The sequence below is a fragment of the Pristis pectinata genome, chromosome 4 (assembly GCF_009764475.1).
Source record: "Pristis pectinata isolate sPriPec2 chromosome 4, sPriPec2.1.pri, whole genome shotgun sequence".
In the NCBI taxonomy this organism is placed as follows: Eukaryota; Metazoa; Chordata; class Chondrichthyes; order Rhinopristiformes; family Pristidae; genus Pristis; species Pristis pectinata.
Window position 1 is genome coordinate 20,534,579 of NC_067408.1, and position 16,591 is coordinate 20,551,169.

Below are 16,591 nucleotides of genomic sequence, written 5' to 3' on the forward strand. Positions count from 1 at the left end.
GAATTACCACCTGTAATACCAGTATGTAATAATTAAGCAACAAGAACTGGATACTGGACAGAATTAACTAACTTCTCAGCAAACTGGGATATTGCAAATGGTCTTTTAAGTTTCATACACAGTACTTTACATGGAGTTATTAACAAATAATTAAAGTAACCTGTGTGTGACATACAAGCCTGTTGCAGGATGAAATGCAAGTAGTGTATGGGAGAAGGGTCATATTTAAAAGACTAGCATCTTCTCAACAGTTCAATATGCACAGCACAACTCTCCTCACATTCCTTCTTCTGCCACGGCCATTCTTTTCCATACAAAATTTATCACATCCAGTCCCAACTCTACAAAAACTGACAGTTTAAATCACACTTAAAGCAAACACCAACCTTCATTCCACACAGGAAAAACAGATGGAAAACAATAACAGATTTATTTTTAATTCAGTGCCATTTTCAATTATTTACAGCTGCACAAAGCTGCAACAATTTACTGTTTTGGGGTATGTCCAGGAGAGAGCATTGTATTCTGGGGAATTTGCGTTAATGTCATAGGTACTCCGTGTCCAAAAGCTAATACAGAAGAGGGGACATGCTCAATCAAAATTTAATGGGCCAGCAACAAGAGTTTGAAAACTGGTCATCAAGCCATCATCCTTCCTAAAACTATGCACACAGGAAAATTAATAATAGTTTCCCTGTGCCAAGAAGACCACCACCATTGCTACTGTGCTCTTTGAATACAGATTATCTACCTCTGAATAAAACAGATCCATTATCCTCCAAGTGAGGGAAAAAACTAAATTTGCTTACCGTGAATTTACATTTCCAGGTAACAGATCAAATTAAATAGAATGCAGGTATTTGCTTCTATGAATTAGAGTTGATTGTAGTGTTTACTTACACACCACTTATAGCAATAGTTCAAAGCTGAAAAGTGATAGTCTGTTCTTCCAAGTCAATAGTGCATTGCACTGGATGATTGCAGAGCATTTTTTTCTCTTTCTGCTCCTCCCAAAACTTAAATTTTGCATTAGTACCACCATAAGAACATTTCTCTACAAACATTTTAAATATAATATGGAAATCAAAGGAAGAAGCCAAAGTCACAGATCAAAAGAAGCGTAATTGAGAGCATACAGGTTGCACAGCAGCATGTGCAAGTGTCTCTTTCTGATACACATTTATAGCCTGAATAGGTATCAGATGTGAAACAAAAGGTTGTCAAATATTTGGACAAAGGATTGTTAGAAAAACTGAGTAGAAAACATTTTTCCTTTAACATATATGATCCAAACTATATTAATTTTGACTTCAATACTGGACTGTTGCAAAGCAACATGCATCTGAGGTGGTAATTGACAGCAGCATTCTAAAGAAGACATACAAGGTGGAATCGTTGAAGATTGGATATTTTTAAAAAGGCAGGCAACATAGCTTTTTCTAATAGTTATCAATAACTAACAATACAGATCAATCAAACAAAAAATGAACACAACACTGAAGCAGAATGTGAGCAACTTACTGAACTGCTGCTAGATACTTTAATCCAGCACACTAATTAGTAGGAGAAAGCTTGCTTGGAAAATTCACAAGAGTCCTGCAGCATCCGCAATAAGGCTGGTGGCAGTGAGGGGTCTAAACAGCAAACAAATTTTTTTTGTGAAAGCCACAAGCAAAATCAGAACTAGTTTTCATTACAAAAACATTTGAGTCAAGCTCCAGTTGTATTAATTATTTCCTGTTCCATTGCAAAGAAGGGGTAAAAATAAACACTAAAATTTGACAGGGGTTCAAGATTATCAGTTTCAGGTTATTCCATTCACCATTAACAAAAAAAGGGGAAAAAAAGCTGTCCTGCGGGATCCACCACTTGAAACTTTACTAACAGTTTGTGTTGCTGACTACTGCACATTTACTCAATGTCCATTTCTGGTAGAGTTTGTTGGTGCTGTTCTGCATTTTTCTGGGCACTCTCAGTGGTAGCAGGTGTGGAGCCCTCTGAGTTGGTGTTTTGTTCTCCATTAACTGGTCCATTCTGTTCTGCCTCTTTTTCTTCTTTTGGAGGCTCTGCTTTAGGCTTTGGCTTGCTAACAATGGGGTTACAAAGGTTGACCAATTCCTGAGAAGCAAAGTGGAAGCTATTAAAAACTAATAGCAACATTTTAAGATCAAGGAAGAGAAAATATAACAATGATGATACCAACTTGAATTGGGGCAGAGAAGGAAGGAGGATAATCATGTAAGGCAACCACCAATTTTAGCAAGGAAATTTTCACTTGATTCACTATAATAAACAAAATGCTGACACACAACAAAACTGGCATGCTTCTTGATGGATTCCTGGCTTCCTTTGGAATCCAATGCTAGATTACTATCCATCTATCATGTACTTTCACATTATTTGGGTTTTCTTCCAAACTTTTTGCTTCTTTTAATCATTCCATAAAACCTATTAACATCGGCCCTTGTGCCTCCTTGTGCAATTGTCAAATTTCCTGCGAAGAAACCTGGGCTGTTTTACTGTGCTGAAGTTGAAGTTGTTATTCCTGAGGTAACAGACTTTCTTCTCTATTCTATTTCTCCTCAAGTCCTTTAATAATTTGTCTGAGAAAATATCCAACCTTTTCTTCAAATTTATTTACCACAACAAATTGTGACATTTTGGGGACTCTGCATATAGTTTTTAATAGATTCCAAGAAAATCTGTATAATTAGTACAAATCATTCAAAATACTTTTGACTGGAGCCTTCATTATGTTCAACTGCACTCTTATCAAAACTAAGAATATCATTTCTCCTGGCTTTGCTGGCCTGGCATAATGCTAATTCTAATTCAGCAAATTAATTCTCAGAAACCTCCAACAATAGAGATGCGAGTTAAACTCATGACAAATTCATTTAATGTACCTTAACTTTGGCTTGAATTTCTGCACATTTCACAAGTGGGTCTTGTGTTAGAGACTGTTTACTTTGCAAATTCATCTTACTGTTCATCCATTCCATTGCTTCTTGAACATATTTCCCCACTTTCTCCATCTCTGTCGGATCCAAGTGATCATACTGTTCTTCCTAGCAGAGAACAAGCAAACTACAAAATCAGAAGTTCCCAAATATGAATAAGCTCTTTTGAACCAGCCATACATGATTATTACAGTGATAAATCAATTTCATTTTTGGTTCAGCCACATTTTATGGCACAGATCATATTTATGACTCGACGAGATCAGTGTCTGAATTAGCTAAAAACTAGTTCTAGTTCTCATATTTAACTCCTGAATTGTGATCCTCCCTGGATTACGGCAGGGTTTCGTTCCTCTGAACTACTCATGACCAAAACTGTTCACAAGTCCGAAATGCAGCTGCAAACAGAGTTCCCACATGGCAGAAAATGCCTGCAGCAGCTAGCAAATTCATGTTGCCTGTCTCCCAAATTCTGGCTCGTATGTACAGGCTGTATACATGTGGGGTGTTTGTAAGCTGGGGTGGACCTGTAGTTTGTTATTGTTGACCCCTTGTTCATATCATTTCTTACATTTTTTTTTACAAAAACAAGGCCCAGTCTGCTGTAGTTTACCTCATCTTCATCTGGAGCCAGCTTACCATCTTTACCATTAAAAAAATTATTATAATTATTTACTTCAACTTCTGGACTAGGTGAACCCATTTATTCTTTGCTCCAAAATCCAGGAATCTGTCCAACAAGTACAGATTTTATTATTTCATTTAGTTAGCTTGGTTAACTGTCAATAGTGCCCTCCAATACTGCCTCATGCATATATCAGATTACTAAATCTAGCACAAAAGATTACATTGGTTCTCTAATGAAGCACATTATTTAAACATCTGCAATTTGGCACATCATTTTTGAAGCCACGATTTTAAGATCTCCCAGTTAAATCTGATATTAACAGAAGGCTCACGAAACAAAACACTGACTCAAAAATTAAACAGGCTGTAAAATATGCACATTGGGGATCTTGAAGCATAAAGAGTCTTAGAGATATAAAATTATTGTATTGCTCCATTATTGCTAATACAATAATTACAGCAAGAAATAATCTAAAGTGTGAAAAGCAAGTTTTTAAACATTCCAAAATAAAAACAATTGTGCCCACTTTCCCAGTACTAGTTATTGAGTTAATGCTGCAATCTATAGTATGCAAAGCACTATTTCCTAGTCACCGGAAAAGTGAACTTGACAAATTTGAAAGACGTTTGAATTATCAACCCCTTGGAACTAGTGGGCAATTGCTGCTAATGCAAAAAGCACATTAGATTGGTTCACTGTTGTTTCGATCAACGTCCCTTAAACAATGGGAAGTTGCATAAAGTTTATTTAAAAACTATGATGCTATTGGATGACCTTCAAGCTCAAGTACCATTGTTTCATTGCTCGTTTCATCCCTCAACGTACAGCATTTGAATCCCAGATTATAATTAATACATTTTGCACAGTATTAAGTACTATACAGCTAAATCTAACAGATCAAGCATTAATACAATAATGAGCATATTACAGTATTTATCACATTTCATTGGGTTATACTTCAGATGACAAATATATATACTTTTTGTTTTTACATACTTTGTTTCTGAAGGAGTTTATAATCTTCATGTACTGCTGCACTTGCCTCCCCATCTCATCAAAGGCCCTTGGACAATCCTCAAACTCCTGATAGCGATCCCGAATTGGCTGACCAAGTTTCTAGAAAGTATAATGGATTATAAATTTGATTGCATATTACTTTGAAACCTGCATGCCTGCAACAAAAAAAAAATAAAAGGAGCAGGAATGCAAAGATTGGTCAATTTGCCCCAAATTTATACCAGCCTGACAGTATGAAGGATCTGTGCGCATTGAAACAAGGCATTTTGATATTCACAAGTCTACATCTGTTCCAAAGTCTACATCTGTTCCAAATTCTACAAAGTCTGCAGCAATTGTGCAGTGCAAATTTTTGTTTCCATTGGTCATTGAGCCACAACATTTAATTTGAATTTCCCAAACTACTCAGATGTAAATTAAGTTTACAGTGGGTGCTCTTACTTTGAGGGATTGGGGATGGGAAAATGAAAAGTCAAGAATTCTAGTACTGCTCTTGGTGGCTTTGGTTATCCCAGTTATGCTGAAAAGGAAATTGTTATTTTTCCTGGGACTTCACTGTCCACTATTCCAACAACCAAGACAAAAGAGGGGACAGAAGAGCTGGGTGAATAGTAGACTCTGGCCTTTGGAATTAAAGCAATAGGACAAATTCAGAGGGATCTGCTAACTAGGTAGACGCCCAATACCTAAAGTGGACAAAGTCTAAACAATTTAACACTAATACAATATGATTGTATTCTTTTTTCAGGTGCACTTTAGTAATATGCATCATTAACCACCATGAATTGTAGGTTTTAAGAAAAAAAATCACAGAAATATATTCCAACAAATCGAAAAATGTGAAGATTTCAACTTCAGGAATGGCAAGAATAGTGTAGAAATTGCAGGGGCCCTGGCAGATATATTTAAAATGTCCTTAGCCACGGGTGCGGTGCCAGAGGACTGGAGGATAGCTCGTGTTGTTCCATTGTTTAAGAAAGGCTCGAAGAGTAAACCAGGTAATTACAGGCCAGTGAGCCTGACATCAGTAGTGGGTAAATTATTGGAAGGTGTTCTGAGAGATCGAATATACAAGTATTTGGACAGCCAAGGGTTGATTAAGGATAGTCAGCATGGCTTTGTACGTGGTAGATCATGTTTAACGAATCTTGTGGAGTTTTTATTTGAGGAGGTCACTAAGAAAGTAGATGAAGGTAAGGCTGTGGATGTTGTCTACGTGGACTTTAGTAAGGCCTTTGACAAGGTCCCACATGGGAGATTAGTTCAGAAGGTTCAGTCAATGGGTATCCATGGAAAGGTTGTAAACTGGATTCGAAATTGGCTGAGTGGGAGAAGACAGAGAGTGGTTATGGATGGTTGTTTCTCAGATTGGAGGCCTGTGACTAGTGGTGTGCCTCAGGGATCTGTGCTGGGGCCATTGTTGTTTGTTGTATATATCAATGATCTAGACGATAATGTGGTAAATTGGATTCGTAAGTTTGCGGATGACACTAAGATTGGAGGTGTAGTGGACAGTGAGGAAGGCTTTCAAAGCTTGCAGAGGGATCTGGACCAAATGGAAAAATGGTCCAGAAAATGGCAGATGGAATTTAATGCAGACAAGTGTGAGGTGTTGCATTTTGGAAGGACAAATCAAGGGAGGACATACACAGTAAATGGTAGGGCACTGAGGAGTGCGGAGGAACAAAAGGATCTGGGAGTACGGATACATAATTCCTTGAAAGTAGAGTCACAGGTAGACAGGGTTGTAAAAAAGGCTTTTGGCATCCTGGCATTTATAAATCAAAGTATTGAGTATAGGAGTTGGAATGTTTTGGTGAGGTTGTATAAGTCATTGGTGAGACCAAATTTAGAATATTGTGTGCAGTTCTGGTCGCCGAACTACAGGAAGGATGTCAGTAAGAATGAAAGAGTGCAGAGGAGATTTACAAGAATGTTGCCGGGTCTTCAGGAATTGAGTTATAAGGAAAGATGGAGCATGTTAGGACTTTATTCCTTGGAGCGGAGAAGAATGAGGGGAGATATGATAGAGGTTTATAAAATGATGAGGGGCATGGACAGGGTTAATGCAAGTAGGCTCTTTCCACCTAGATTAGGAGAGATAAGTACGAGAGGACATGGCTTTAGGGTGAAAGGGGAAAGGTTTATGGGGAACATTAGAGGGAACTTCTTCACTCAAAGAGTGGTGGGAGTGTGGAATGGGCTGCCATCTGATGTGGTAAATGCGGGCTCACTTAACTTTTAAGAGTAAATTGGATAGATACATGGACGAGAGAGGTCTGGAGGGGTATGGGCTGGGGGCAGGTAAATGGGACTAGCAGAATAATGTTTCGGCACAGACTAGAAGGGCCAAATGGCCTGTTTTCTGTGCTGTAGTTTTCTATGGTCGAAGTTTTGTTTCAGTACACATTACGGAAATAATTATTCATTTTTATAAATGAGTATGGCTCACATGAAGTCTCAATAAATTGCACATATTTACCTTTAGTTCAGTCAACTTATCTATATACACTTGCTTTCCCTGATCCTCGCCTTCTTCATACAACCAGTTTTCTGTGTCTTCTAACAGAAGGTTTAGTTTGCTTTGTTCCTAGGTGTAAAGTGAAAAACTTGTATATTGATCCGAGCTACAAGCATAAAAATGCACACTTCTAATACAGCACATCAGCTTTAATAGTCTTTCAAATATTTGCAAGCTATAGAAAATAGATTTCAAGAGATTATACTTTTAGTTTTCTCTGAAAAATGTCAAAGACACTAATACAGACAGGCATTCACCAAAGATAGTAGCTAATATTTACTGAAGTGCGTTGTCTCCTTAGTTTATACATGCCACTGTTAGAGAAGACTACTTGATGCTCGTGGAAAAGAAAAACTGATATTTCAACAAAAACACATTGCAAAACACTTTTACAAACAGTGGCCCCAAAGCCAATATTAACTTGCACTAATTTTGAAGATTAAGTTCCTGCAATGTACCAAATGCCTCAATATTGCCAAGGCATTGTTGATTTTAGATTCAAGTTTGAGAATCAAAAAAATTAAATTTTCTGAAAATTATTTTTCTAACCAAATGTAATCTCCAGCATCATCTGCTTAAATTGAACAATCACAGAAGTTTAAATTATGCACATGAAGTAGTTCCTCCTGCTCAGAAAAATAAAATTTAAACTGTATTTAACTATAAATCTGTTGTTTTCTAAGAGATCAAGTCTATTTTATTTGAAAAGGTTACCATACTTTCTGTATTCAGTTGGTTTTAGATCCTTGGTTAACCAATCAATGGACACGTTTGAGAACATGATCCTTTCTTGACAGCCCTTCAGTTTGACAAGCTCATGCTTCACAAAATCCTAAACATGAACATCTAATCAAGAGAAGAACACAGGACCCCTAATTGTTTGTCCAAATAGAGCAAAGTATTCAATTTTAAGGAAAAAAAGATAGCACATATTCTTTCAAAGACTTCTGAAAATGACTTAAGCAACTGGTTTAAGCAATGAGCTGTATAGGAACCAGCATTTACTGGCAAAAGTTATGAACCTTAAAAAAGTAGGCTATGTGGTCCTTGTAGCCTGCCCTACTAGTAGGGATATTATACCTGTTTTCATAGGGCATTAACAAGGGTCACATCTGGAAGTACTTTGTATTCTAGTGGTTTATTTATGCTGTAGAAACAATTCAGAAAAAGTTTACTAGATGAATATCTGGAACGGCCAGGTTATCTTATGGGAAAAGGTTGGGCAGGCTAGGCTTGTGTCTCCTGCAGTTTAGAAGAGAGGGAACTTGATTGAAACATACAAGTTCCTGATGAATCTTGTTAGGGTGGTTGTGGAGAGGATGATTCTTCTTGTAGGAGAATTTAGAACTGTGGGTCTCTGTTTAAAAACAAGAAGCCGTCCATTTAAACCAGATAAGGCAAAGTTTTGTGAGGACGATGAGTCTTTGAAACACTTCCTCAAAGGGTGCTGGAAGCAAGGTCTTTAAGGCAAGGCTAGCTCAATCTTGATAAACAAGGGAGCAAGAGGTAAAGCTGAAATTACAGTCAAATTAGTCAGGATTTTATTGAATGGTGGAATAGGCTTGAAGGGGGAAATGGCCAACTCCTTCACCTATTGTGTATTGTCAGCAAGACTGTGGCTGATCCTGTTTCTCAAGTCCTGTCTCATACAATTTCCATATCCTTTTATTCCTTTAATTACAATTTATCCATCTAAAAAGGTTGAGTCATCCAGAGACTGAATGTTTATTTAGTTTCCTCAGCTGGTGACTTTCAACATGCTGTTAATCTCCTAGAATTTTGTACATAGAACCATAGAACAATACAGGCCCTTCGGTCCACCATGTTATGCCAACCTTTAAACCACACCTAAGACTATCTAACCCCTTCCTCCCACATATCCCCCTATTTTAAATTCCTCCATATGCTTATCTAACAATCTCTTGAACTTGACCAACGTATCTGCCTCCACCACCACCCCAGGCAGCACAATCCATGCACCAACCGCTCTCTGGGTGAAAACCTCCCTGATATCTCCCTTGAACTTCCCACCCATTACTTTAAAGCCATGCCCTCTTGTATTGAGCACTGGTGCCCTGGGAAAGAGACGCTCCTCAAGGATTCTCCTTAACCCTACTCGCCAATGCCTTTTCATGTCCCCCTTCTTGCTCTCCTCAGCCCCTTCTTAAATTCCTTCCTTTCTACTCTATATTCCTCATGAGCCCTATCTGATCCTTGCTGCTTACACCTTATGCTGCCTTCTTCTTCCTAACTAGTTGCTCCACCTCTCTTGTCACCCATGGTTCCTTCACCCTGCCATTCTTTCTCTGCCTCACTGGGACAAATTCATCCCTAACATCCTGCAAGAGATCCCTGAACATCGACCACATCTCCATAGTACATTTCCCTTCAAAAATGTCATCCCAATTTACACTCTCAAGTTCTAGCCTTATAGCCTCATAATTTGCCCTTCCCCAATTAAATATTGTGAATGGGATAACCCATTTCTTATTTTTCCAAAATGGAGGGAGCATAGACCAGTCTTACTTAAAATTGTCAGGGGTTAACCCCATCATTTACAGAAATAAATCTGGTGAACCAATGCTGTATTGACTCAAGGCCTTTAGGTATAGGGACCAAAATTGCACAGTTCTTCAAACAAGATGTCAAAGTTCTGCACATTCTTTCTGTCCGGCAACCTCCTCACAATAAAGGCCAACAGACTATTTGTCATCCACATACTTTAATGTTTTTGCTTCTCATGAAAACCAAGTATTTCTTTCCTGTTCTTCCTGTCAAACTGCATGACTGCAAACTTTTCCAACATGTACTTCAACTGCCATCTTTTTACCTACTTACCTGTATTGCTTTGCAAATGCTCTGCATCCTCATAAAAGCTTGCTTTCTCTCCAAGCTATGTATCAATAAGCTTGGATACCATACAAATTAACTTTTCAAGTAGGCTATCAACAGAAATTGAGAATAGCCGAGGGCCCAGTACCAATTCCTGTGGTACCAAACTGCCAATCTGTGAATGACCTGATGACCTTGTATAACAGCAGTCTTGCTCTCTGCTTTGTGAGAATAACACTATTCTGCCAGTCTAGTGAACCCTCTCCAGCTCATCCAACTCCTATTCAGGCAATAAACCCAAATATACCACAGAGAAAGATGTACCCGACTACTATCTTATTCCCTGCTCAAAGAAAAATTGCAGTGATCTACAAGTGCCTTCAACCAAAATAGCTCGATCAAGTTAACAAAAGAGGGAGGGGATAATAAGATCTCAAAAGTATATGAAAACAGTGCTTTTTCTGAACACGTTTTTGGTTTTTTAAAAAAAAACTCTAATTGGGAAAAGAAACCCAAATATAAAAAAAAATTAAAAATTGATATTAAAGTTTTTTTTTGAAAGAATAATGGATTTCAGAGCATCAGGACCAATCTAGCATAAAGCAAAACAGTTCAGGTAAAAACATAGCAATTCATCATCACTTTCATGTTTTAATACAACTTTTCTCATTGCTATGGTCCTGGCTTCAAAGCAGGAGCAATATAATGAAAAAATAGAACTCCAGGTACAGACTTGAACTTTCTACATCCATATTCCTCATTAAATACACAAACTACATTGAATCAAATACTTACATCTTTACTGACAAACTTTTCATAGATTCCACATAGCTTCTCTCTACTTTCATACACATATTCTTCCAAAGCATTCTTTGCATCATTTCTCTCCTTTTCAAGTTTATCCTGCATAATCATTTTACCCTAAATGGAAGAGAATGAAATACATCAATAATTTAAAAGCTGCTAACATTAAATAAAAAATTAAATTGAATTTGCAAAACATTAAAAAGTTTTTTTCACAGGGCCTTTATTCAGCTAAAGTTTTTCATGACTAAAAAACATGGTAGTAGAAGGTTGTTTCTCAGACTGAAGGCCTGTGACATGCTGCAGAAATTGGTGTTGTGTTTGCCATGTATATTAATGATTTGGATGAGAATGCAGGTGGCATAATTAGCAAATTTGCAGAGGACACCAAAATTGGTTGCATAGTAGACAGTGAAGAAGCTTGTCCAATGTTGTAGCAGGATATTGGTCAACTGGGAAAGTGGGCAAGGGAACAGCAGATGGAATTTAACACAGACAAGTGCAAAGTGATGCACTTTAGGAAGTTAAACTAGGGCAGGACATGTACAACAAACAGCAGTGTCCTGGGCAGTGTTGTAGAATACAGATATCTAGAGGTACAAGTACATAGTTCCCCAAAAGTGGCAACACCCATAGACACAGTGAATAGCATGCTTGTCTTCATCAGCCAGGGCACTGAGTACAGGAGCTGGGAAGTCATGTTAAAGTTGCACAAAACATTGGTGAAACTGGAGTACTGTGTGCAGTTCTGGTCATCATGCTACAGGAAGGATGTGATTAAGCTAGAGTGGGTGAAGAAAAGGATGTTGTCTGGATTGAGGGTCTTGAGTCACAAGGAGATTGGATAGACTGGGACCATCTTCTCTGGAGCAAAGGAAGCAGAGGGGTGGCCTTGTAGAGGTTTATAAAATTATAATAAAGGAGCCTTGGAGGCAAGACAGACAATAGTCACAGCCTTCCCCACCCTCCACGGTAGGGGAGTCCTAAAATTAGAGGTTATAGGTTTAAGGTGAGAGGGGAAAGATTTAAAGGGGATCTGAGGGGCAAGATTTTCCCATGCAGAAGGTACATAGAACAAGCTACCAGAGGTGGTAGAGACAGGTACAATTTTAGCATATGGACTGGTAGACTGATAGGAAAGATGTAGAGAGTTATGGGCCAAATGTGATTAGCTTAGACAGGCATCTTGGTCAGCATGGAGGAGTTGGGCCAAAGGACCTGCTTCTGTGCTGTATGGCCCTACGAATCTACGAACAGATCAACAAAAACTAATATGGAAATAGATAATCCTATACAAGGTACGCCTGAAACTGGATTCACTGTCAAATTAAATGAACTGAAGTACAAAAACTGAACAAAGGGTAGCCTGAATTCTCATTAATGGAGATGAATTGCAAGATGGAAAAATGTGCAGTTATGTACTTCGGCAGAAAAAAAAAGTTATACTTAAGTTTTCATGAGAAGCAAAAAAAGTAAAAATGCATGGAAAGCAAATGGTATGTTGGCCTTTATTACAACAGGGTTGAGCACAATAAGGCCAGAACAATGGCTCATTTAGTAAACAGAAAACTATTACACTCGGGTAAACGTAAGTGTTCTTAATAACAGACTTAAAAATAAAAAAATGGCAGTTACACTCGGCATCAACTCCCATCTGCATTAACTGGCTGGGCGGTTTACCAGTGTTATTAGGGATGGTTTAAACCAGTGACTCAGAGGGTGGGATCCAAAATGACAGTGTTAGCAGGAGGGGAGAGAGAAGCACATGTAATAAATGGAGCAGGCAAGTCTGGTGAGCAGAGGAGCCATATGTGGGTGGGGAAGTATAAGAGGGCTGGTAGGCTTAACTACAGATAAGAAGGATGAGCAGAAGGCATGGATCAGGATTGTGATATTGTGGCAAATCACTGAAACATGGCTGAGGGCAGGAATGGCAGCTCACCATTCCTGGGTATAGTACTGTCAGGCATGGCGGGGGCAGGGAGAGGTCCCCAAAAGGGGAGGTGGTGTTGCATTGCTGATCAGGGAGGGCATTACAGTAGTACTCAGGGAGGATATCCCGGAGGGAATCGGCCAATGTGGGTTGAATTTAGAAATGGGTGATCACTTGATGGGATTACATTATCGGGCACCAGTCAGCAGGATTGGGAAGAACAAATATGTAAACAAATAGCAGTAGGATGTAAAAGCAAAAGGGTTGACATAGTGGGTGATTTTAATTTTCCCAATATTGACTGGGATTGCCTTAGTGCAAGGACCCTAGATGGGATGGCATTTTTAAATGCTTCCAAGAAGGGTTTCTAAAGCCATATGTATATAGAATCCCACTGGGTGGGTGGGGGGTGAAAAAAAAGAGGCATAGCTGTACTTGACCTTATTTTAGGGAATGAGGATGGGCAAATGTTAGAAGTGTCTGTGACCAGTACTGTGTACAGTACTCAAATGATGTCATAACCAAGGTTTAAAACAAATTTAAATTCAGTCCCTTAAATTAACTGCTTGTTCATTTCTCAGGTTCATTTTTCCCCAAAAAGAGCGAGTCTATCTTGAGATTTGTATATTTATGCTTTGAGACAGCTTTGCCCTTCAGATTACCCAAGCAGAAAGTGGTTTCATTTTATCACCAAAATGCACCACTTCACATTTACCTACATATTCCAGTTAAACTTCCTACAAATTTATTAATGTCTTCCTGTATTTTGTCAAATTGCCCTTGTTATTTAAAATACACCCAATTAAGTGCCACACAAATTTTAAAATTGTATTTTCAAGTCACATTCCTAAATCATTAAGATACATTCTCAACAGGGATCCTAGCAATTACAGGTAGATCACTCCCCAAACCCAGTAGCTACATTTAAGCCCTTGTGTTTCTTGTTTGTCTTTTGGCTATCTGTTCTGAAATACTTTCTGATCTTTGTCATGAATCTACCATGCATTACCTTACTGAAGGTTTTGGAAAATTCAAAAGCATTACATCTGTTCCTTGTTTCTTCATGCATAACTGCACCATTTGACATCCAGATTCCCTAATCATTTGTGTTTCTAGGTATTACACATCTTTGAGTAAGGACTGTTTTTCCTACCTCAGTTTCAATGAATACATTCAGTAGTTGCTGACCCAATTGCCACTGCAGATGGTTCTCTATAGGTAGATCTACTGTCTTTGTTTTGACCTTTGCCTTCTTTGCTTGTGGAGGCTGATCTCTGTTCTTATCTTCCTTTGAAGCCAGTTCACCAGTCTAGAAAGATTAATAAAGCAATTTACTACTATATCTAGTTAAATGCAAAGATAAAATGTCATCTCATAGCATTGTATTTAAAAATCAAGAGATTCATTGAAACGAAAGTCACATTTATACACCACATGAATCCATCTAGAATGAGATGACAGAAGGGAATACTTAACATCCCTTCAGGTGAAATGGGTTCAGTGGATTAAAATGTACTGATGCATTTTCCATTTTGAAGTTTTACATATTACACTTCAGTTCTGACAGAGTCCCAGACCTGAAACATTAACAGTTTCTCTTTTCACGGATGCTGCTAGATCTGCTGAGTGGTTGCAGCATTCTGTTTTTATTTCAGTTTTCCTTTTGCAGTTGGTAATGTCTTCTTTTTGGTAATCCATTGAGATTATGGATGATTAGCTTCCACTGTAGTTTCTTGGGTTCCAAGGCGCCAAATGGACTTTTTTGTTTTGAAAACTTGGGACTACAGATTCTGTCAACAAAGTATCAAATTCCACCTGCCCCACTTGTGGCAGTCAGTTGTTACAGCTGTTCTACATTCTCTACATTCCTTTTGCTGTTTGGGCTTGGCCTGCACTTGTTCCCAGAAAGACTCGGTGCCCTTCTAAATGCTTCTGCGCCAGTTTCTGGCCAGGGATTCACATGAGTCGGTGAGGATCTTGCATTCTTGAGGCTTGAAGACATCCTTGAAGTATTTTGCATGTCCTCTTGGAAATTGCTTGTCAAAGGGGACTGAAAGGGCAAATATTACCCCCCTCCCCACAGAGGGTGGCAGGTATATGGAATGAGCTGCCAGAACTGGGTACAATTACAATGTTTAAAAGACAGTTGGACAAGTTCTTAGTTAGGAAAGGTTTAGAGAGATACAAGCCAAATGGGACTAACTCAAGGAGGAACATTGGTTGGCATGGATGAGTTGGGCTGAAGGGTCTGTTTCCATGCTGCATTATCATGTTGGCTATGTTAGCTCTGGAGAAGATAGTAGCGTGGTCTTGCCTATCCTGCCAGTGGATCTGGAGACAGCATTGGTGATGATACTCCAGTGCTTTGTGAGATGAATTGCATTTGTCCATGCCTCCATGTCCAGAGAAGGCAAGAACCACTGCTGCTCAGTAGATCATGAACCTGGTGCCATGCCTGCCCTCACTGAGAGGTGGCTTCCAAGACATGGAAAGTAATCCATGTTGACAGGATTGTCACAGATATTGATCAGTGAGGAGCAGTTGTGCAGCAGGGGCTGGATGGTGAAGCACCTTTTGTCTTCTGGATGCTCAGTGGATGGCCCAGCCACTCTTATGCTTCAATAAATAAGTCATCAACATCCCTCAAATCCAGAGGGTGCACATTTGCAAGCACTGTCTGCACATTGCAACTTCATTTTGGTTCGGACAGAGAGACAACAGTTAAGAGTTCCAAGCTTGACCTGCAAATTAATTATACTCCAGTGGGGAGCTCGTTGTATACAAGGTGAAGTATTATTGGAAGAGGTATTAGACTAGTAATACCCAAACATCTCAGCCTCGGGTTCAAATACCCAGTCTTCACATTTTCTAAACTCACCCCATAACCAAAAATTCTGCACACCTCCACTTGTGAACAAATCAGATACCCTTTGATCCATCATTCGTAGCTTTACCTACAGCTGCCTCATCTCCAAGATCTGGAACTGATAAACTTTTCCAGACAATCACCATCTCGTTCTTTTTAATGTTTGCACAGAATCCACTTTATCTAACAAAGTTTTTGGTCACAATCCAAAAACCTTGGAGCATTTTACTAAATTAAGGATCCTAAATAAGCACAAGTTTTTGCCATTTGGAACTTGGCATTCAGGACAGGAAGGAATAAAAGCAAGGGAGTGGAAGTAGAAAACAGACTCCCTGATTGCAGGCAATTGTAAAAATCATTTAATTCTGCATTTAAAAGAAAGTGTCAGCCGAGTTTCTTGCACTGCATTTGAATAAAGATGTCACACTGGGTAGGTAAAGATTCATGTCTGAATAAGATGGTTCTAGTATGATTGAAGTTATTTACATTTAAAATAGCAAACCCAAACTTTAATAGCAGTAATTCAAAAATACTTATTCAAATCAAAATTTACATTTCATTGTTTTTAATAGATAAGTATTTAATTTGAAATATTTGTTCCAGAACAGACTGTCATTTCTTCCACTATTCAAGTATCCCATGCAACTCAATGTAATTAAAATGATGGTAAATGTGATCATCTTTGAAAGAAAATTCTTGGAAATTGCAAGTAATATCCTGATGAAATGAACATAGAACGGTACAGCACAGTACAGGCCCTTCAGTCCATGATGTTGTGCTGACCTATATAAACCTTATCCCCATTCAATCTATCCCCCTCTCTACTTCACCTCCCATAACCCTCTATTTTTCTTTCGTCCATGTGCCTATTTAATAGTCTCTTAAATGACCCTATTTTATTGGCCTCTATCACCACCCCCAGCAGTGCATTCCAGGCACCCACCACTGTGTATAAAAACCTTCCTCCGTGCAACTTAAACAGGTGACCTCTAGTATTGGCCATTACCACCCTGAGGAAAAGATGCTGGCT

General features: G+C 38.6%; 1 protein-coding gene across 1 annotated transcript in view; it reads right to left on the bottom strand.

Annotated features, from left to right (window-relative positions):
- Nucleotides 1–411: 411 nt before the first annotated feature.
- LOC127569321 (heat shock 70 kDa protein 4-like) overlaps nt 412–16,591 on the bottom strand; it is a 44,605-nt gene continuing 28,425 nt past the window's right edge. The window contains exons 14-19 of the mRNA XM_052013845.1: nt 13,849–14,004; nt 10,754–10,879; nt 7,088–7,195; nt 4,585–4,704; nt 2,907–3,068; nt 412–2,118 (exon numbers count right to left, since the gene is read on the bottom strand). Coding sequence (XP_051869805.1) covers nt 1,912–2,118; nt 2,907–3,068; nt 4,585–4,704; nt 7,088–7,195; nt 10,754–10,879; nt 13,849–14,004 — 879 coding nt within the window. The 3' untranslated portion in view covers nt 412–1,911. The remainder of the gene's footprint in view (nt 2,119–2,906; nt 3,069–4,584; nt 4,705–7,087; nt 7,196–10,753; nt 10,880–13,848; nt 14,005–16,591) is intronic.